The sequence below is a fragment of the Syngnathus acus genome, chromosome 17 (assembly GCF_901709675.1).
Source record: "Syngnathus acus chromosome 17, fSynAcu1.2, whole genome shotgun sequence".
Taxonomy (NCBI): Eukaryota; Metazoa; Chordata; class Actinopteri; order Syngnathiformes; family Syngnathidae; genus Syngnathus; species Syngnathus acus.
The window spans coordinates 6616241-6634625 of NC_051102.1; the positions used below are offsets into that span (position 1 = coordinate 6616241).

General features: G+C 45.4%; 3 protein-coding genes across 11 annotated transcripts; 1 reads left to right on the plus strand and 2 right to left on the minus strand.

Annotated features, from left to right (window-relative positions):
- Positions 1–116: 116 nt before the first annotated feature.
- On the minus strand, positions 117–4652 carry fndc7a (fibronectin type III domain containing 7a). The gene is made up of 12 exons (XM_037276809.1): positions 4605–4652; positions 3817–4099; positions 3477–3737; positions 2769–3026; positions 2107–2361; positions 1782–2036; positions 1442–1699; positions 1098–1355; positions 780–1034; positions 458–718; positions 225–254; positions 117–155 (listed from the first exon to the last, which is right to left on the minus strand). The coding sequence occupies exons 1-12, from the start codon at positions 4650–4652 to the stop codon at positions 124–126; spliced, it is 2454 nt and encodes an 817-aa protein (XP_037132704.1). The 3' UTR covers positions 117–123.
- A 936-nt stretch (positions 4653–5588) lies between these two features.
- LOC119136905 lies at positions 5589–11557 on the minus strand. 6 transcript variants are annotated; one of them, XM_037275739.1, is made up of 18 exons: positions 11197–11557; positions 10662–10863; positions 9674–10518; positions 9239–9377; positions 8856–8989; positions 8729–8788; positions 8532–8665; positions 8296–8458; positions 8107–8231; positions 7736–7837; positions 7496–7672; positions 7208–7416; positions 7050–7134; positions 6802–6978; positions 6619–6725; positions 6345–6444; positions 6142–6283; positions 5589–6065 (listed from the first exon to the last, which is right to left on the minus strand). In XM_037275739.1, the coding sequence occupies exons 2-18, from the start codon at positions 10858–10860 to the stop codon at positions 5871–5873; spliced, it is 3093 nt and encodes a 1030-aa protein (XP_037131634.1). In that variant the 5' UTR covers positions 10861–10863; positions 11197–11557; the 3' UTR covers positions 5589–5870. The 6 variants fall into 6 exon arrangements, with proteins under 6 accessions (XP_037131634.1, XP_037131633.1, XP_037131637.1 ...); XM_037275738.1 differs by having other exon boundaries at positions 11141–11557; XM_037275742.1 differs by having other exon boundaries at positions 7496–7576; positions 11060–11557.
- Positions 6356–18181, plus strand: gpsm2 (G protein signaling modulator 2). 4 transcript variants are annotated; one of them, XM_037275747.1, is made up of 16 exons: positions 6368–6465; positions 12184–12222; positions 12864–13136; positions 14826–15047; positions 15118–15253; positions 15365–15504; positions 15568–15691; positions 15767–15882; positions 15969–16124; positions 16193–16301; positions 16370–16499; positions 16570–16646; positions 16721–16891; positions 16962–17124; positions 17210–17400; positions 17493–18181. In XM_037275747.1, the coding sequence occupies exons 3-16, from the start codon at positions 13072–13074 to the stop codon at positions 17658–17660; spliced, it is 1968 nt and encodes a 655-aa protein (XP_037131642.1). In that variant the 5' UTR covers positions 6368–6465; positions 12184–12222; positions 12864–13071; the 3' UTR covers positions 17661–18181. The 4 variants fall into 4 exon arrangements, with proteins under 4 accessions (XP_037131643.1, XP_037131642.1, XP_037131641.1 ...); XM_037275746.1 differs by lacking the exon at positions 6368–6465 and adding an exon at positions 11659–11861; XM_037275748.1 differs by lacking the exon at positions 12864–13136 and having other exon boundaries at positions 6356–6465.
- Positions 18182–18385: the final 204 nt, after the last annotated feature.

An 18385-nucleotide genomic window follows, 5' to 3' on the forward strand; every position in this document is an offset into this window, starting at 1 on the left:
TGCCGAGCAAAACAATGACCTCGTCATGCTTTATATCAATTGCTTTCACGCATGCAACAATCTCAGCTTTGTCTAAAGCTTACATAAGTCATCCAAGATGATTCACATGAAACTTACCAAGACTTATTTTATGCTTCTTCTTCCGCGAGAGATCACTGAAGAGAGATGCTATGTTATAGGAAAGCCCTTAAATTAAAATATGGAGTAAGTTAGTAGTTACTTACCAATGCCACCGTTAAATCCTGGGCAGGGAACTAAGAATAACACAAAAATAAATAAATGAATAAATTAAAATTGTATAAATTAATTACAATTAATTAAAAATAATAAATTAAAATAATAAATTAAAATTGTATAAATTAATTACAATTAATTAAAAAGAATAAATTGAAATAAATGCTTACCAACACAACCCAGTTATTCTTTTTTCTGCATGTCCACATATGCGCCAACTGACCTGAATATGTCCTCTGCTGACAGAAGTTGACTTTGACTCCACCGGGTCCAACCGGCGCCGCCACCACCGTGTAGACATCCCCGCAGCTTTCCTCCTGGATGTCGCAGAATTTGCTGTTGTCATCCGCCAAGCACGTGTAATTGGCAGCTGTCCCGTATAGCTCCACCGTGTGCTGCTGGGGCGTCCATGTTGAGTGCCAGTACACCCTTAGGGAGTTGTTTGCCCAACGATACAGTTTGACATTGGTCGGGCAACAAGCACCTGGAAGAAAATGAAGCATCAAAATAATCTCATTGGCGAATAGACCGTTTGCTATATTTACTTGATGAGAAACCGTGATATTTGCACTCGGACGTGTGTCCAGAGCTGCTGATAGCTTCCAGGTTCACGCTGTAGTTGGTCCCGCAGCTGATACATCCCATCAAGCAATGGATATCGGTGGTGTGACACTTGGCGTGTCCGTGTGACGAAGTCAGCGTCGCAGTGTAGGAGCGAGCTCCTCGTCCGGTTGACCAGGTCACGTTGGTCATGGCCTGCGTGACCTGGGTGACATTCATAGACGTAGGGCAGCAAGGACCTTGAAGAGATACAAATGTGGTGATTCAAATGAAAGTCATTGTGACCGCTCATCGAGAAATACCTGTTTCTAAAATTTCACTGTATCCGGGAAGACTCCGTCCCGCCGTTGTGGTAGCCACGGCTGTGACCTCGTACTTCGAACCGCAGGGCAACTGGGTTAGCTCACAGGAAGTGTTTCTTCCATGGCATGTGTGTTTATCGTAGCGCCCGGCGGCAATGATGGTGTAATTTGTATTTTCGGTATTTGGGGTGGTGAATTGGACTTTGTATGAGGACTGGTTGAATTGCATTATAGTCCGAATCTCTGGTGAACACGGAGCTGCAGAGAGACAAGACAGACAAGCGAGGATTCCTATTCTGACCTCTGACCCAATACGACAACTGTGCCGGCACTCTCATCATTACCTGTCTCGTGCGTGTGTGGCGGGCAAGTGCTGTTGCACCCTCGTAGCTCGCTACATGCCGTGACCACCACGGAATAAACCCCATTGCACCTCAAATCGGACAGCGCGCACACCGGCGCCGTGTCATTACAGTGGATGACCTCGTCAACCTGCTTTGCTGTCGTCTGGTAAAGCTCTGACCCTTTGACTGGTAACCACGTGATCTTCAGGGTCTCTGTCGAAACAGACTTTAAAGAAACACCCTCCGGGCAGCATGGAACTGGCGGGAGGGGATAGAGAAGGGAAGGAAAATATTGTTGATCAACTGGTCAACTATGTATCGTGGTCAACTTGCTTCCTACTGGTGGTGTAGTTCTGCACATGTGCGAAGGGACTGGAGCCAGCCTGGTTGTAGGGGAAGACGCTGGTAAGGTAGGTATAACCACACACACACAGGAAGTGGCAGCTGGTTCCAGTGGTGTTGCACGACTTCTCGGTACCGTCGTCCCTCTTTATGAAAACCATATAGTACTCCACGACTGGTATCTCATCCCACATGACTGAGCAGTTGTCAGCTTGGGTTTCCTCCACCCAGATATTGTCTGGGGGACATGGGTCTAACACAAAAGGAATGGAAGTGGGAACAGGCTATTGCGTCTGGTTTATGTGTGGCTGAGTTAGACCCACATGTAATGTAGTCAGCTGGAGGTGACGGGGAACTGGGTCCAGCCGAGTTGAAAGCGGTGACAGAGATGGAGTGATTCTGACCACATCCCACTGGACTGATGGAACAGTGGTTACTGCCTGTGTTTGTACAGTTTTGCCCAGTCGTGCTCCAAGCCAGGTAGTCCTCAGCTCCTCGCACTAACATCCAGTGCACGACGATGCCGAGGGACCCACCCAGTGTCACCTGGATGTGGACCAAATCTGGACGTGGTGGACCTTTGAATAAAATCCAGAGGAACATTAATGTACAGTAGTGGTGCCATACGAATCTCCCATTGTCTGGGTAATTGTTTTTTTCTCCTGACTTTGGGCTCTATTTTTGTAATCAGCGCATCCGGTGCCAATGCTGGTAATCGTGATTTCCAAGACTGTCAGTGCATCACATTCATAGGCATGAGAAGCACTGCCTTGATTGGCCATAATCGTAGTAGACTGATCACTCCCACGGTGGCACTAACCTCCCTCTCCCAGATCATACGGCCTTCCACTGTGAAGTGGGCACTTAGAGATTGCCTTCCATTCTTGACGCTGTTGTCATATTTATAAATGAAATACGATGACCTAAACCCAATATGTAGACCGACTGCGGAATACACGTCAAAGTAAAAATTTCTTCTGCTCACGTGTGATCTGGCACACAGTGAGGTCGTCACCGGCACGACCCTCAGAGTCCCACGCTTCGCCCTTGATGCAGTAAGTTGTGCCAGCCTCAAGGTCACCAAAGGTCATATTGTGGTCAGTGGTGTTGACCTTGAGGCGTGTGCTGGAGCCTTGCCGGATGATGCAAAGCGTGTAGAGGATGGCGTAGTCAACTGGGGACCACGTGACCAGGATGGTATCATCATCAGGGGAAGAGGTGCTCAACTCAGGTGCCATAACCACTGAAGACAAAATATACAAAGATGCGCCAAATACTGAAAGTTGTTTTGCAAGAGATGTAAAACAGGGAGCGTCCCTGTGATTAGATGTCACTGCGTTCTCCCTGGGGAGTGAACAACACCTTGTTCTCATGGTTTCTCTTTACATTATATAAAACCCCCGCATCTCATTGGATGGATACAGTTTCCACCATTCTCCATAGGCTGAAGATCTCCGTGACGATGACAATGAGAAGTGAAACGACACACTGTTATGGCCAGCGGAGTGAGACAAGTCATTGTTCTATGGGAACAACACTGTGGCAGTCTTTGTACACAGATTAGCTTGAATTGTTTCGAAAGACCGGCCAAGTGAAAATGGTTGGAAATGGTCATCACTCATATATTTGGTACAGTAATACACGATCGGTTCCAGGATAAATAGTCATTATATACACATTGTCCAATTCCCACCTGTCTTGACCTGGATGGGGCGTGAAGGTTGGCTCCGCCCTCCCGAGTTGATTGACATGACGCTCAGCCTGTAGTTGGTATAGGGCTGAAGCCCAACCACGGTGGCTGGGGAGCTGCTCACTACACTTTCGGAGTTGAAATCACCGCTCTGAAACACTGCCCTCAGGTTGTAGCCGGTTGCCCCGGCAACTTCTGCAAACTCCACAGTGATGCTGTCGCTATGCTTGGAGTAGGCCCGCACAACGCCGGGCACGTCAGGGGCTAATGATGGATGTAAATACGTTAATGCAGTCGCAAAGGATGTCAGCCCAAGATGGTTTTATAAAAAGTAACACTTGACCTGTTGTCTCCTCAGTTTTTGCACTGCCCAGCACATTGAGAGCATCATCCATGGCCTGGACTTGCACAGCGTACACAGTATTTGGCGACAGAGAGCTGACCGAGCCCATATTCGAGTCGCCGCTGAACTGAGCAAAAAACGAGTCGTTTTGAGAGTTTTTGGGCGTCGCTGTTATCTTGTAGGAGGTGGCGCCGGTATAGCTTGTCCACTGCATGGTCATACTTTTGGATGTGACCGTAAAGATAGAGAAAGTGACTTCTGGAGGAATCAGAGATAATGACGTCTGTTTATACAAGGGGGAAAAAAAATCATTTATTGAAGAAAATTGAGTGAAAAAATACATACCATTTTCAGCTGTGCGAATCTGAAAATGACAAAAAGTGGTCAATAAATGCAACTGTTTATAAATGACACGATTTATGTTTTTCAGGGACATCAATGGAAGGTCAGGGGGGTGATGACTATTATATTCCGAGGGAACAAGGGAAGCAGCAGGCTGCGCATTGCTTTCACTCAACACGGATTTCAGTCAAGGTATTTCTTTCAGGTCCGAATGAATTTGTCCATTGAAGGAAGGGTGTGCATGCCACACACACTTGATGAAAGCTGTGAAAATCAAAAGGGCCTGTGTGTTCACAATCATACCGCTGTGCAATAGATTGTTGATCTGCAAATAAAATGGTTAAATAAAAAGTCTCAACCCTGTAAGTAGGTAAGGAGGAGAGAATATCATTTTAAATGCGGAGAGAAATAATCCCCAATAATGAAACAAAGCAATCATGACTTACCTGTGAGATGGTCAAAAAGAGTTTCAGCACCATCAGCCATGTTGCCATGGCTGCACACTTTCTTCACAGCCTGGAGGCAAGATTAATTTTTTTGGGGGGTAAATAACTTGAAAGTGCAGAGCTCTCTGGTTGCTTTTGCTCCCTCAGATGAGCCGATATTGTTTCTGCAAATACCAAAGGGCCCGAGGGCTGAAACTCCGCCCCTCGGGGGTCGTTTGGGTGGCCTATCTGAGTGAGAGGAAGAAGCTCATCTTTCAAACATTGGAAGAATTTACGTATATAAGTTAATAAGCCTTTAAAATAAATCTTGTATTTGGTTAACTCGGATAATAATAAGCATATGCTAAATAAATAAATAGATACATAAATAAAATAAATAAATATAAATAATAAAACATTAAAATTAATACCTATCTGATCTGATATCCAAAAGGTGAATTTTTTTCTCTCTATAGAATTACAATATTTGGTAGAGTTTGTCTTCAGTCTCATTATACAGCACAGGTGTTGTTACACTTGCATAAAGGAACAGGTGGATTGTATATTTCTTGGCATGGTAGAAGTTATTCCAGCCAGTTTTCCCTCAGGTTAGTAAACACTAAAAACTGCATCCCTTACTCTGAACAATCGACAAGAACCATTCAGCCATGTCGTTTGGATGAATCCCCATTCGGAACAACAGTAGAACACGATAGCCCGCAACCAACATTGACCCAACACAAACTCAGTAAGAGGATACGTTTGGTGCTCAAAGGCCTGCGAGACGGACGGCCATTGGATGCGTTAAATAGGCGGTGGCGGCTGATACTTATTTGACCCAGAGGGATTTTCCTGTAATTTTATTCGGACCTATTTTTTAATTTGATTTATCGTTTATGACGTTAGCCTTGTGGCTGATTGTGAGCGTCAAATGACAAACCAGTTGAAAGCTGAAACAGTTGAAATATCAGGAAATTAATTGAGAAAAAAAAAATACAATTCAAGTACATTTCAGTTATATTTAACTTTGAATCAATGTTGTGCTCAACTAAAAACGTGCAACTCAAACTGTTTTGCGTGTATGCATCAATGTTTTGGTCAAGCCCATCTACACAGTAATTAGCATTTATGCTAGTGCTAACACAGAATAATGCTTGTCCTGATTGGTCCACCAGTATTTTATAGATGACCATATTATTTCTAGTGGAGGTAAATTATTACATTTCATAAAAGTCTTAAAAATCCTGAAAGTCCCCTGGAGTCAAAAATATTTGTCCATATGATGCATTAAAAACTGTCTCTTGTGATCTTATGCTGTTTCTGTGCAAATGTTTCTTGAACCCTCGTGGCGGAATGTTGCTGCGGGAGGAGCTGAGCTTTGGCCAGGTCTGCCGTCAGTCTCTTGGCCATGCGGTCCGTTGTCCTCTTCATGCTGCGAGCGGCCTCGATGGCTTGGTCCAGAGTCCTGTTCATTTCCTCCTCCTTGAAAACCCAAGGAGGAAATCAACATCGGGTGTTTGTAATGGAAAAATATGATTCGTGTTTAGGGAAACACCACCTTGCTTCCTATCCTGCAGCCAGGCTTTTGGAAGGCAGGGGATGGAGTGTGCTGAAAGTACACGTCGCTCGGCAGCAGCGCTGAGTCGGACTGGGTGGAACGCTTCCGCTGATTGGTTGCGTGCGGTTCTTTCAATTTGTAGCTGAATATGACAACAATTTTCATGTGAAATTGCCGGCTGGGAAATGTGTTTGTGTGCTTACCTGGCAGGTAGACTGCAGGAGGAGCCATAGCTGACCTGGAGCAGTGGCCTTTGCTCAGGTGTGAGAAGAAAGCGTCTCTCTCTGATGATGACGCCCTCTGCTGGAAGAAATAAGAAATGTGGTAAATGTGTGTTTTTTTTTAATTGTGCATTGTGAAATATGTTTTTATTATGTTAATTTATTACATTATTGTATTTAATATGTTGCTATTAGCAACGTGCCTCAGTTTTAGAATATATCAAGAGATGACTAGTAAGACATCGAAGTGGCCAACCTTTTCTCTTTCTTGGCTCCATCTCTGTTGAAATCCAGTCTTCAAGTTTTAACTGTCTCGAGTTGAAATTGCTCAAACTCTGTCTGCTGCTTGATGACTTCCACAAGCTAGAGTTTGAAATGATGATGTTAGTTTGCTTTTTTTTTTTTTTTTTTCTACGCTTCATGTATCAGTTCCTCCTACCTGGCTATTTTGTAGTTGGTCCTGCCTTTGGTTTCAGACCTATGCTCCTGGCGATCGTGCCTGTATTTGGAGGCCAGGTAATCCATCTTTCTTGCTAGGTGAGGCAACTGGACCAGACCTTCTTCCAGGTCTTTCTTCAGTTTTGACACCTCTACCTGCAAGGCCAGGATAGCTTCACTGGACACACACAAACCCATCACAGATGTGGTCACCAAGTAGAAAATGAAGAGAGATTAGTAGGTATTGACCTATGACAAGTGCACAGATTCCTTTCTCTTTGCCCTGCACCCATCAGGTTTGGTTCAGAGGCGTGGAGATGGTTTTCATCAGGATCTGTTTAGGTCATGGATGAAGAAGATTTACTTGAATGGTCACTGCGATGATGAGAAATGAAGGATTGACTCACCCTGCAGCTTGAGAGAAGACGTTTTAATGGTATCTTGCACCCATCGTTCTACTGCAGCTGCTGAACCTTCAGGCTGTGCTTGGAATGCAGATTTCTGCCGTCGACTGCTTAGGTCCTTTGGATGGATAGTTGTCAACAAATTATGGGAGGATCCTTCACTGTCTGACGTGCAAAGTCCATCACTGGGCATTCCGGGAAAGGCCTGTGGACTAAAACCACATTGGAGCCATGTATCGACATTTTAGAATTTAGGTTGTAAAAAGAAATGTCAGTGATCATGTCTTTTACCTTTCTATGGAGGAATGATTAAGATGCAACATTCCACCGGACTGATTCAAGTAGGAACTCCCAAATCCACTGTCTGTCTCTCTGCATGCATGTGCATTAGATGCTGAGTGGACCTCCACAGGCAGTCTGACACCCTCACCAACGTCGCATTCTTGATTTGGAACGCCACCTTGCGCGCTATTGCAGTTTTTGACAGTATGATGCAAACAAACTTAATGCATCCATAATAAAACCACTGACCTTCCTGATTTCCCATTGATTCCACCGCTAGCTCGTCCTTCCTCTTCTTCACGGTTCTCCTCATCCTCAGAATCCAGAGGTCCCTCCACAGAGACAGAAAACCTGCACACAATCCCAAACACTTCAGCTGACCGCAATGGAACCCAACACCGACATGGCAACCTGAAACACAATCTGCCTGCAGGAAGGAGAAAACGAATAGTGGTGTACAGTACATTTTGTATCCCAGCTTGTTTCGTACCCCAGCTTGTTTTGTATTATTTTTTTTTTTTAAATGTTATCTATTTTTTTATTATTATTTTGCATTTATTTTTTATTTTTACTTGTTTTTTATTTTGGCAGTTTTGCTTTTCCGTCCTCGACATCCTCACCTGTTGACTTGCATTGAGTCATTGCATATGAGCTCACTCCTTTCCTCTAATCCATCATTTTTACTGCTCTCGTCCTCCAGTTGTGCCTCAGACTTTGTCGTCGCGGTCAAACTTACACTTGATCCCTGAAAAATGACACAATAGCCAACTCGTATCTTTATTTTTTTTCTCAAGGTCAAAGTGTGTTACCTGATGCTGTGCTGGTGGAGGCGTGGCCTTCACTGGCAGCTTGTTTGTGGTAGGAGTTGACCACAAGAGAGGCGAGATGCTCCGCTCGCACGTGTTTTTGTCGATCATCTCCTTAATATCCTCCAGGTGCATACCCGCCCGAAATATATCCCCTTCCACCAACCTGCTCGCAACGCAAACAGACGGTCACATGACTTTTCCACTCACAAATGGAGCTCAATCCATCGAGGGCGCACCTGTTGGGGTCAAACGTTCCGATGTTTCTGCACAGGCCCAAGTCATTTTTCATCTCCAGAGCTCGGTGCTCCTCTTTCTTGCTCATGTATTTTCTTTCCAGTTGATCTTGCGCTTCCATCAAGCTCCTTAAGATCTACCAGCAAATCCAAGTTACAATTAGCTCAATTTGATCTTCTGAGTTGTAATGGCCGCTTACCATTTGTTGTTCTTCTGTGCTAACCGACATGTTGGTCACACTCTGCTTGAACTCATCCACCTGCGTAGATGTTTTGTTGATGTTTTGTGAACGGATAAAAATGCATCAAAGTTTTTTTTGAACTGACTGTTTGCATGAAGTGACTAAGGACAGCTCTCAGCTCAGCAGTCATTTTCTCAGCCTCACTGCCGCCATCTTGATCGGATGTGTTGGGCTTCATCTCATTCCGGTGACCTGATTTGACTTTTTCAACATTGTTCTCTGAAACGAAAATTCATTTCATGCGAGATCATTTAAAGTTGTGAGAGGAAAACAAAAAGGTTAGATATGTACAGAAGGGAAAATGACTCAAAATAATTGAATCCCCTTTGTGTTTATGGTGAGTCACTTTCAAGTAACTTAAGCAGCCGGAACAAAAGAAACCAGAATCGTGTCACTTGACCCCATTTGTCTCCATGGAAACAAACGGAACATCCTCTGTCTTTTTCGCTGTCGTATGCAGCAACATACCCAGTGGTAGAATGTGAGGAGCTTCCGATCCAACATGGCTTCCATCCCTGGGGTTTCCTTCATTGCAAATGTCTGAAGAAAGCTCCAGAAAGAGATTCTCCGCCCTGCCATATTTGGCCAGTAGTTTATCATATTCATCCTAAAGAGATGATTTAAAGAGAATATTTTAAGATGTAATTTCCTTTAGATACCACAAGGTGGCGCCAAAGAACTACCTTTATCCAAATGAAGCTGCTCAACTCTAAATTATTTTCTTGGCAGACAAATGCCACCAGATTGCAAAAAACAGCAAACTAGTGATTTTTTTGTTTAAAGATGATAAAAACTACCACAAAAATCTGCCCAAATAAAAAAAATTACAAATAATGAACTGTGATTATGTTTAACCTAAAACTAAACATTTGTTTCCATGAAGCAGTAAAAGAAGAGGTAAACCTGAAAGTGATGCACCAAGTCAGGACCGGTCTGGTCCTGTGTGTCTTTGAGGACTTGAGGCATCTCTGAAGGTTGAAGGCCTGAGTCCTCCAGGACCCTGCTGATCACCTCTAACATTCCCGGCTCGGACTGGGCTCGGACCATGGGACTGGGAACTTGAGGAACAAGCCTGACTGGACCACTGGGTGCTTTTGGAATTTTAACCTTAGGGGCAACTTTGGAGAAGTCAGGAAGAGGGTAATGGACTTGACCCTGGCCGTACTTCAGCTCGCCAAAGGACCTACTGCGTGAATGTGAAACTTTCCTCATGTGAACTTGGGATTCTTCACACTTTGCTGGTGCTGCAACACTCTCATCTGGACTGGATGCTGTCTTGTCCTCTTCCTCACGTTCTCTTTTTGATGGACTGTTGCCGTCGCTGTAAAAACTTCTGACAGAAGGTTCCTCGGAAATGCTGGCCGACACCACCGTGTCGTTGCGTGTCGATTTGCTACCGAGGAGGTCGTCTAGACTCTCCAGCAGGGAAACCTCTGGAAGGGTCTCGGCTTCAATCAACCTTCCACTCTGCAGCAATTCCTCCTGGGAGAAATGCCGCAGCAACAGCTGGTTAATGTCTACTGGAGGTCCAGCACAAGGTGGGACGACCTCTTCATCCTGTTTGTCAGTGACATCCTCTTCTTCTTCCTCCACATGAGGTCCAACAAAATCAAGACGTTTAGAATGGTCGCCGTCGTAAGGGAGCTCCTCCTGATCCTCATCGCTAGTATTTTGCCCAGAGTCCTCATGTTCCTGATTTCGGAGATCCACGTTGCTCTTCACCGTGTCACTCCTGACAAGAATAGAGTCTGAAGCAGAGTCATATTTGAAGAAACAAATTAATATTTTCTTTGTGTTTGTTGTAGTCTACATTTTTTTTCTATGCTTCTTTCTTTTTGTCTTTGACGCAATTACTTGTTGCAGTCGTCAACCTGCAGCATATGTGACTCACCACTGAAATGAATGCTGGTCTCAGACACGGCAGACTTTGCCTGCGACAAAGCTAAACAAGAAGCTTGCAGGTCACTTAAGTGGAGACTTTCATCTTCACTGAGATCCACCATGATTCTCTGCTGGATGCACTTTTCCCATAATAAAGTTGTTTTGCGTTCTTCCTGGACATCATCCAGATCTTCTTGTTTCCCTTCCATGACCTACGAGCAGACCTTGTAAGCCAGCCTTTTTTTTTTTTTTTTTTTAATCACATTTAAGTACAGTAATTTTATTCACTCACATGACAGTGCTCTTTTAAATAATTTAGTAATGTAATTTAATGTATAATGAGACTAAAGCAAGAAGAAAGCAACAATACTAAACAAAAAGTCTTGCATAATATCCTGGATCGCCTACCTGCTTGTGTCAAAAAGTCAGTGTGTCGCAATTGTCTAGTCATTTACATTAAAATGCTTAAAAGATGGTAGGCCTACTTACTCAAGTAATATACTGGTCCTTAAACGAAAATAAATATGTCAGAAACAAAAAGTCACCTCTGCAAGTAAATAAGTCCAAAGCTTCTACCAACTCCAGTCTTGACATATGTTTTCTTGGGCAGGTTTTGTTTCTGCGCCATCATTAATATTGCAAGTTAGTGGTGTCCATCTCGACGTGCGCTGTCAAGCGTCTGGTTGCCTAGCAACAGCAGCGGAAATGACCCCTGGATTTTCATTTAGTTTTTTTTTCAGTTTTTATTTTTTAAAGAAGTTCTCGCTTTCAATTCATTCAGCAAGCATCAATTGGTTAAATAAAAATAGAATCAAATTTCTCACCACACCATCGTGATTCAATTATTACTTTTTATAGGTTGTAATTTGTGTGGCACAATGACAGCGAATTTTCAATACGTCATTCCATCGTTCCATTCAAATCGATTGGACCAATGACTTGGAGGTCTGGGCGTGGCTTACTTTGAATACCGTCCTCCGATTGGCTGTTATACAAAAACACTGACGTCACTACTACGGGGGCCCCCCAAAAAAGGAAAGAAAAAAACGCCAACTAAGAAGTACTTGTCGAAGTTTAAAAAATGCATGAAACTATGGCTGCCAAATAGTGTTTATCCACAATGCGTCTATTGCTCGCACGGCTGTAGGGATTATTATCGTAAACAAGAAAAGAAGAATACGCACGAGCTGTTCGAACTGGATCGACTCACGTAAGTTTGCAGCTAACACGCTAACCCGCTCACCATTGACTTTGTAAAGAGGGGGATTGTATTTGTTGAATAAAATTTCCATTAATGATTGCCTCCATATACGTCTGATATTTATCCAGTCGACCGTAGTATTAAATATGAAATAATATACATTTCTTTCATTCTTGCAACCAATGCAATCATTGGCTCATCCATTTACAGTGAAAATGCATTGTTCAGTGATCATCCAAGTTCATAGAAAGTGTTATTTTTTTATGACAAATATGCACAAAACTTAAATGTAAAATTATCAGTAATAATATTATTATTACTCTCCCTGCAGGCTTTCTAGGTTTCCTGCCCCCGTGAGAAGGAGCTACAGGTCAGTATGTCAAGATTTGTATTTTTATCCCTTTGACGTGTGTTGCTCCAGGATATTCTCGCTATGTGGTGTCTGGGGCAGTCATTTCTCTCGTAAATCTCGATCAGCCTTTCATTGGGGTCTCGGGTCAGCAGACACTTCATTAGTCATATCTAGTAAACATAGAAACATCTTGACCCTTTTAATTGTATATGTTAATTGTTTACACTCTAAATATGCCTCTAACTTTAATGCCAAATCACTGATTTCTCATTTCACATTCATTTGAAAACATTGCCGTGAGAGGAGGGTGGTTGCAGTATGACCTCATGGAGAACGGTTGGCTCTGGTTGCTTGCTTATCTTTAGGTAGTTCATACGTGCTTATTTTCCTTCCTCTGGAGGATGTTCTGGACTATTTCATAGCTTGTTTTGCATTCGCTTAGCTGGATGGCCTTAGCAACTCTCAAGCTCATCTGCTGGCCTTTGATTGACAGCTTGCGTGTGCTGACCACCATCCTTTTCCATTCCCGCCCTGCACTCACTCTCTCTTCCCTTCCTTCGCCTCGCCTCACTCAGTTTGCCGCTGTTTGGTGGGTGTTGCCATGGCGCCGCGTGGTCAGAAAGAGGCTTCACATACAGCATCTTGTATTCTCTCCACAGAGGGCCACCCAGGGGGAGACTGAGGGGCAGGGACGCAAAAGACACAAAGCAGCCCAGTGGACTCACACTAGCCTCCCTCCCTTCTGCGGACTTTTTGATTTTCTTTCATTAACTTCCAATTCTTCTTTGCGTGTGCTTTCTTTATTTTTCCAACGCAACCATTTGGTCTGGAACGAAATTAGGATTTTCCCTCATATTATGCACAGCGATGGATACAGACGGCTCAGTGATTAGCACAAGAGCTGAGGATCAGTCCTTCCATGTCCGCTACAGGTAGGAACCTCTTGCCTTGTGCAGCTAGCACACATGCTGTTCGTAATAGCATTTAAAATCTGCCATGGGGAATATTAATGTACTTGACAGACAGTATCGGTCCATCTATCCGGTCGTCGATAAAAGTGATTGACTGGAAGCCAGTCCAGAGTGCAGTCTGCCTTTCATCTGGGATAGCTTCCTGCGTCCCTCCACAGGAAATTGATGGAGGTGATGTCATCGTGAGGGGACTCTAAAATTGGGGTCAAATTGAGGGTTAAATACCTTAATTTGCCACCTTTCTTCCTAAATCAGCCCCCAGACTTTATTTCTAATGACTACAATGGTACTTTGAGAAATCCACTGGGATACATTTTCACTTTCTAGTTAATATCCGCCGAGTTTGAAGGCAAGAGTATTTTGGCAGAAGACATCCCGGAGGGATCTCTAATTACCTGCCGAATGTGCACTGTCCAAGCTCTAGCGTCAATATTTAACAAGCCCTAAAATATTTATCCCTTGCTTGCTTTGTGTGCCCGTCAACAATATTGGGATGGCCCTTCCCAATGGACGCCATCGGGTTAGGGTTAGGTTACCCGAGCGGCCTCCGCATCTATTTAGGCGCTCGCCCGAACTGTAATCTGTTGCGCTTCTGCCGCTGTAATCTCAAGTGACCAGGTCAGAGGAGAGGGGAAAGACGATAAAGATGATCCCACAGAACGCTGACTCGGGTCTCTCCGTGCCCTGCTTGCATTTAGGCTTAACACGGTCGACGGTGTCACACGCCTTTGGGGTTCCTCTCGTCTTTAATATCTCTGACGTCAGGCACGTTGATGTCACTGGAAATATTTTTTGTTGTCTGGGGGAAGCGCCAAAAGACAAAAAAGTTGCTTTTTTTGAGGGGTCACCTCTGCTGGATGCAGTGGAAACCTCAATAGATGCCTCTTAGATGCTGTTGTTGTTGTAAGGCAAGAAAAAGCTGCAGGTAGGCTGGTACGCATCACACCCACTCAAGTGACGTATACCACTGCAACGTTGTGTGAAGGGGGAAATGAGATAATCAACCTTAACGAAAAGAAAATCGAATTCTTTTGATGTCTTTGGAGCAAAGGAGGGACTTTTCCTGCAGAGAAAAGAAAGTGAGACTTTGATCTTGGCCTAGCCTGATGTCATCCAGGAAAATATGAACCCACCTATTGTTTGACGCTCCCTTCATGTGCGTGGCTTGATAGGCGTGGCTTGCTTCTTTCCAACTTCATTCCCACCATACAGTGGCGCACGATCCACGGTGATCAATTGAGATTGACTTAAAGTGTGGGGAAAGGTTAGGGAACCTGAGGGGAGTTCAAATTGGGGTTATATTCTCGAGGAGGGGGGGCAGTGCCCCCACCCCCTCTAGCTCCGCCAGTGGTTGTATTGTGTTTTTTTTACACTCATCCTGCAACCTTGGCACATTCTGCTGCAACGACGCTAACGAAAGGATGTGATCTACCATAACAAATAAGGGCGTGCTTGTACACTGCTCAGTAAATTGCACAATCTATTGTTCTGAATAAATGGAAGGAAGCAGCCAAACATCCTCCACTGAAGGCTTTCACTACCCAAGAAGACGTTTTTTAGCCAGTCGGTTCTCGTGATCTTGTCCGAGTGACCGCGCAGTGCTTTCGAGCTTTGTCAAAAAGTCAATCTTTTATCCCGTGACCACTGTAGGATGGAGGTGTCGTGCCTTGAGCTGGCGCTGGAGGGCGAGCGCCTCTGCAAGGTGGGCGACTACCGAGCCGGCGTGTCCTTCTTCGAAGCCGCCATCCAGGTCGGCACGGAGGACCTCCAGGTGCTCAGCGCCATCTACAGCCAGCTGGGCAACGCCTACTTCCACCTGCACGACTACGCCAAGGCGCTGGAGTTCCACCGGCACGACCTGACCTTGACCAGGTCGGTGGCGTTGCCGCAGGTACGCTGAGTGAGCCCGTCGCACCGAGTCTCAAGGCGTTTCTATGCGCAGGACCGTCGGGGATTTCCTCGGAGAAGCCAAAGCCAGCGGCAATCTCGGCAACACGTTGAAGGTGTTGGGGAGGTTTGATGAGGCCATGGTGTGCTGTCAGAGGCACTTGGATATTGCCAGGGATGTAAATGACAAGGTACTGAAAGCATTCACAAATGTTATTCTGATTATTTAGAATAAGAATAAAATAAGAATAGTAATTAAAGACGTAAAACCACATTGGTGACTACTGATGACTGGCTTTCAGGTGGGTCAGGCGCGAGCTCTGTACAACTTTGGGAACGTCTACCACGCGAAAGGAAAAAGTATTTGCTGGAGCGGAGCAGAGCCTGGAGATTTCCCAGAGGACGTCATGGCGGCCCTGAGGAAGGCTTCGGAATATTACGAGTACGTCGCAGTATACAGGATTTACTGTGTGTTGTGTTAATGACCCTCTGCCTGCACTTTCAGGGCAAATTTGGGCCTCGTCCAAGAAGTCGGTGATCGGGCCGCCCAGGGTCGAACCTACGGGAATCTGGGTAACACTCATTACCTGCTCGGGAACTTTCGGAATGCCGTGGCGTCTCACGAGCAGGTGAGGGTGGGGCACAGAAAGGCAGTTTATCTTGTGTGATGTCCCCTAAAAGTAAATCTTCCAATCTGTCTTTAGCGTTTGCTCATAGCGAAGGAATTCGGCGACCGCTCGGCAGAAAGACGAGCTTACTGCAACTTGGGCAACGCTTACATCTTCCTGGGAGAGTTTGAAGTGGCAGCTGAGCATTATAAGTAAGTTGACAAATTACAGCACGGTTCATATTCAAAATGGAAACCCTAACCCTAGTTTGAAATGTCTTCTGCCCGTGGTGGTCCAGGAGGACGTTGCAGCTAGCGAGGCAGCTGAAGGATCGTGCGGTGGAAGCTCAGGCGTGCTACAGTCTGGGCAACACGTATACTCTGCTGCAGGACTACGAGAGAGCCATCGATTACCACCTCAAACACCTCATCATAGCCCAGGACCTCAATGACCGGTACGCACGCACATGCTGGAGCCGTAAGGCTCGTCATTCACGTTGACCAAAGTGGCTTGTGCGTGCAGGATCGGAGAAGGTCGAGCATGCTGGAGTCTGGGAAACGCCCACACTGCACTTGGGAACCATGACCAGGCCATGCACTTTGCTGAGAAACACCTGGAGATCTGCAAAGAGGTTGGTCTTGTGAAGCCCCTTGCAAAAATCAGAGATTAATTGGTGCTCATAATCTCTGCGTGCGCCAGACAGGAGACAGGAGCGGCGAGCTGACGGCACGTATGAACGTGACAGATCTGCAGACAGTGTTAGGTCTGAGCTACAGCACCAACAACTCCACCCTGTCTGAAAACAGGGACATCGACTACAAGTTGCAAGGTGAGCTATTTGGACGCTCTCCAAGATGTTTTCCCTCAGCAGCCACCATCAGCAGGTGTCTGCATTGCAGGGGCTAGGCCGAGGTTGAGCAGGAGGCACAGCATGGAGAACCTGGAGCTGATGAAGCTCACGCCTGACAAGATGAACGTACGCACATCACACACACTGATAATCACTTGTTTGCTTGACACCAATGACGAGTGTTTGTTGTTGTTGTGAAGGGTCAGAAGTGGAACAGCGACATCCTGAGCAAACAAAGCAAGCCCACCTTCACCAAAAGCTCCTCCAAGTTGTTCTTCGTCAGCCGTCTACGCGGGAAGAAGTTCAAGGCTAGCGGAGGTTCCGGTAAGGTCCTCCAGGATGCCAGTAACACCCTGGAAAGCGGCCACAAGGTAGAAAACACTCACGGACACGCTCAGCCTTGATGATGGTGCCTGATCGTCGGCCGTGTTTGCCGCTTAGCGATCCAGTCCTGACATGCTCGGCGACGAAGGCTTCTTCGACCTCCTCACTCGCTTCCAGAGCAACCGCATGGACGACCAGCGCTGCTCCATTCGGGAGAAAGGCAGCAGCAGGTTGTCGGTCAACGGCGGCCCCCAGTCTCCGCCTAGGATCATCAGGAAATGTGAGTCTCACCATAAAAAAATGTTGATCGATGTTTGATCAAAAATCAAAATCCATTTATAAATTCATCCTCACCTCCCTGACAGCCGTTTCCGAGTCCACTAACGTGTCTGGTGCTCAAGGCCGGCGGCTAGAGGACACCTCAGCCGCAGGCGGGAGCCTGCCGGGCCTCAGACTCAACCAGAACAGCAACCAGGCCGTGCTCAGCCACCTAATGGCCAACGTGGACAACGCCGAGCCCGACGAAGACTTTTTTGACATGCTCGTCAAGTGCCAGGTGGGCCGGGCATTGTTCCGATTTCAATGCATCTTACTTTTGTGCTATGTTTCTACAACGTGGATGGTTACTGGGTCTTTTGTTGTTTCCAGGGGACCCGTTTGGACGACCAGCGCTGTGCACCTCCCCCTCCTCCGGCTCGCGGACCCACGGTACCGGACGAGGACTTCTTCAGCCTCATCATGCGCTCACAAGCCAAGCGAATGGACGAGCAGCGCGTCACATTGCCGTCCTGCGCGGCAAAGGCCAACCACAGCTAAACGAAGCACTTAGAATTTCCCAAGCCCTTCCGAAAGGTGGCATTTACAACACTTTACGAGTTCATAAGCGTTAACAGGCAACATGTAGTAGATTATGTGGAAGAATTCTCTCAACTCTGCTCGCACAAGCAGTATCAGGGACAAAATGTTTTTCACAAATGCGGTGTCATGATTTCACTTTGTGTATTATTTGTAATCCGTGCATGCATTTCTTCTTCATTGTTGTACGTTTTGTAACTGTTGTACGTCTGCCGTAATGTTTTTTTGTGTCTCTCCTGTCACTAGAATGTTTGATGAAATAATTTTACAAATGATTTTTTTTCAGTAATATCTGGGATTATTATGTGTACAGTGCTAATCTTTTGTACTTAATTTTGGTTGGAGCAATTAAATCTCATGGCTACTTTTTTTTATTGACTCGTTTCAATGGAGCACAAGCTGCTTGATGTAAAGCAGTGCTTCTCAAATAGTGGGCCACGCCCAATGGTGTTATTATACTGAATGAGTTTGAGGTTGAAAGGGAAAAAACTTTTGTTTTGCAGTTGTTTTCAGGTTAGCTACCTAAATGTAAAGAGAACATGATGTACCAGAGTCAAATTCCTTTTTTGGCATGCTCAAACTTGGCAAATAAAAATTGATTTGAAAGTGAAAAATGCCACACCCACCCTCACCCCCACTTTCTGATTGGCTGATCCGTGATGTCACTTGGACACTCCATTGGGTAC

Bases quoted from the DNA above. Each gene is read 5' to 3' on its own strand.
- LOC119136905 (XM_037275739.1), bottom strand. From the start codon at position 10,860: ATGGAAGGGAAACAAGAAGATCTGGATGATGTCCAGGAAGAACGCAAA. The intron at 7,673-7,735 runs GTCAGTGGTTTT...AAACTGCAATAG, and splicing joins ATCAATGGGAAATCAGGAAG to CGCGCAAGGTGGCGTTCCAA. The intron at 7,135-7,207 runs GTGAGTCAATCC...TGACCTAAACAG, and splicing joins GTCTTCTCTCAAGCTGCAGG to ATCCTGATGAAAACCATCTC.
- gpsm2 (XM_037275743.1), top strand. From the start codon at position 11,737: ATGAAACTATGGCTGCCAAATAGTGTTTATCCACAATGCGTCTATTGC. The intron at 16,500-16,569 runs GTGAGCTATTTG...TCTGCATTGCAG, and splicing joins CATCGACTACAAGTTGCAAG to GGGCTAGGCCGAGGTTGAGC. The intron at 16,647-16,720 runs GTACGCACATCA...GTTGTTGTGAAG, and splicing joins TCACGCCTGACAAGATGAAC to GGTCAGAAGTGGAACAGCGA.
- fndc7a (XM_037276809.1), bottom strand. From the start codon at position 4,652: ATGGCAACATGGCTGATGGTGCTGAAACTCTTTTTGACCATCTCACAG. The intron at 3,738-3,816 runs GTCAAGTGTTAC...ATCCATCATTAG, and splicing joins AAAAACTGAGGAGACAACAG to CCCCTGACGTGCCCGGCGTT. The intron at 719-779 runs GTAAATATAGCA...ATTTTCTTCCAG, and splicing joins ATATCACGGTTTCTCATCAA to GTGCTTGTTGCCCGACCAAT.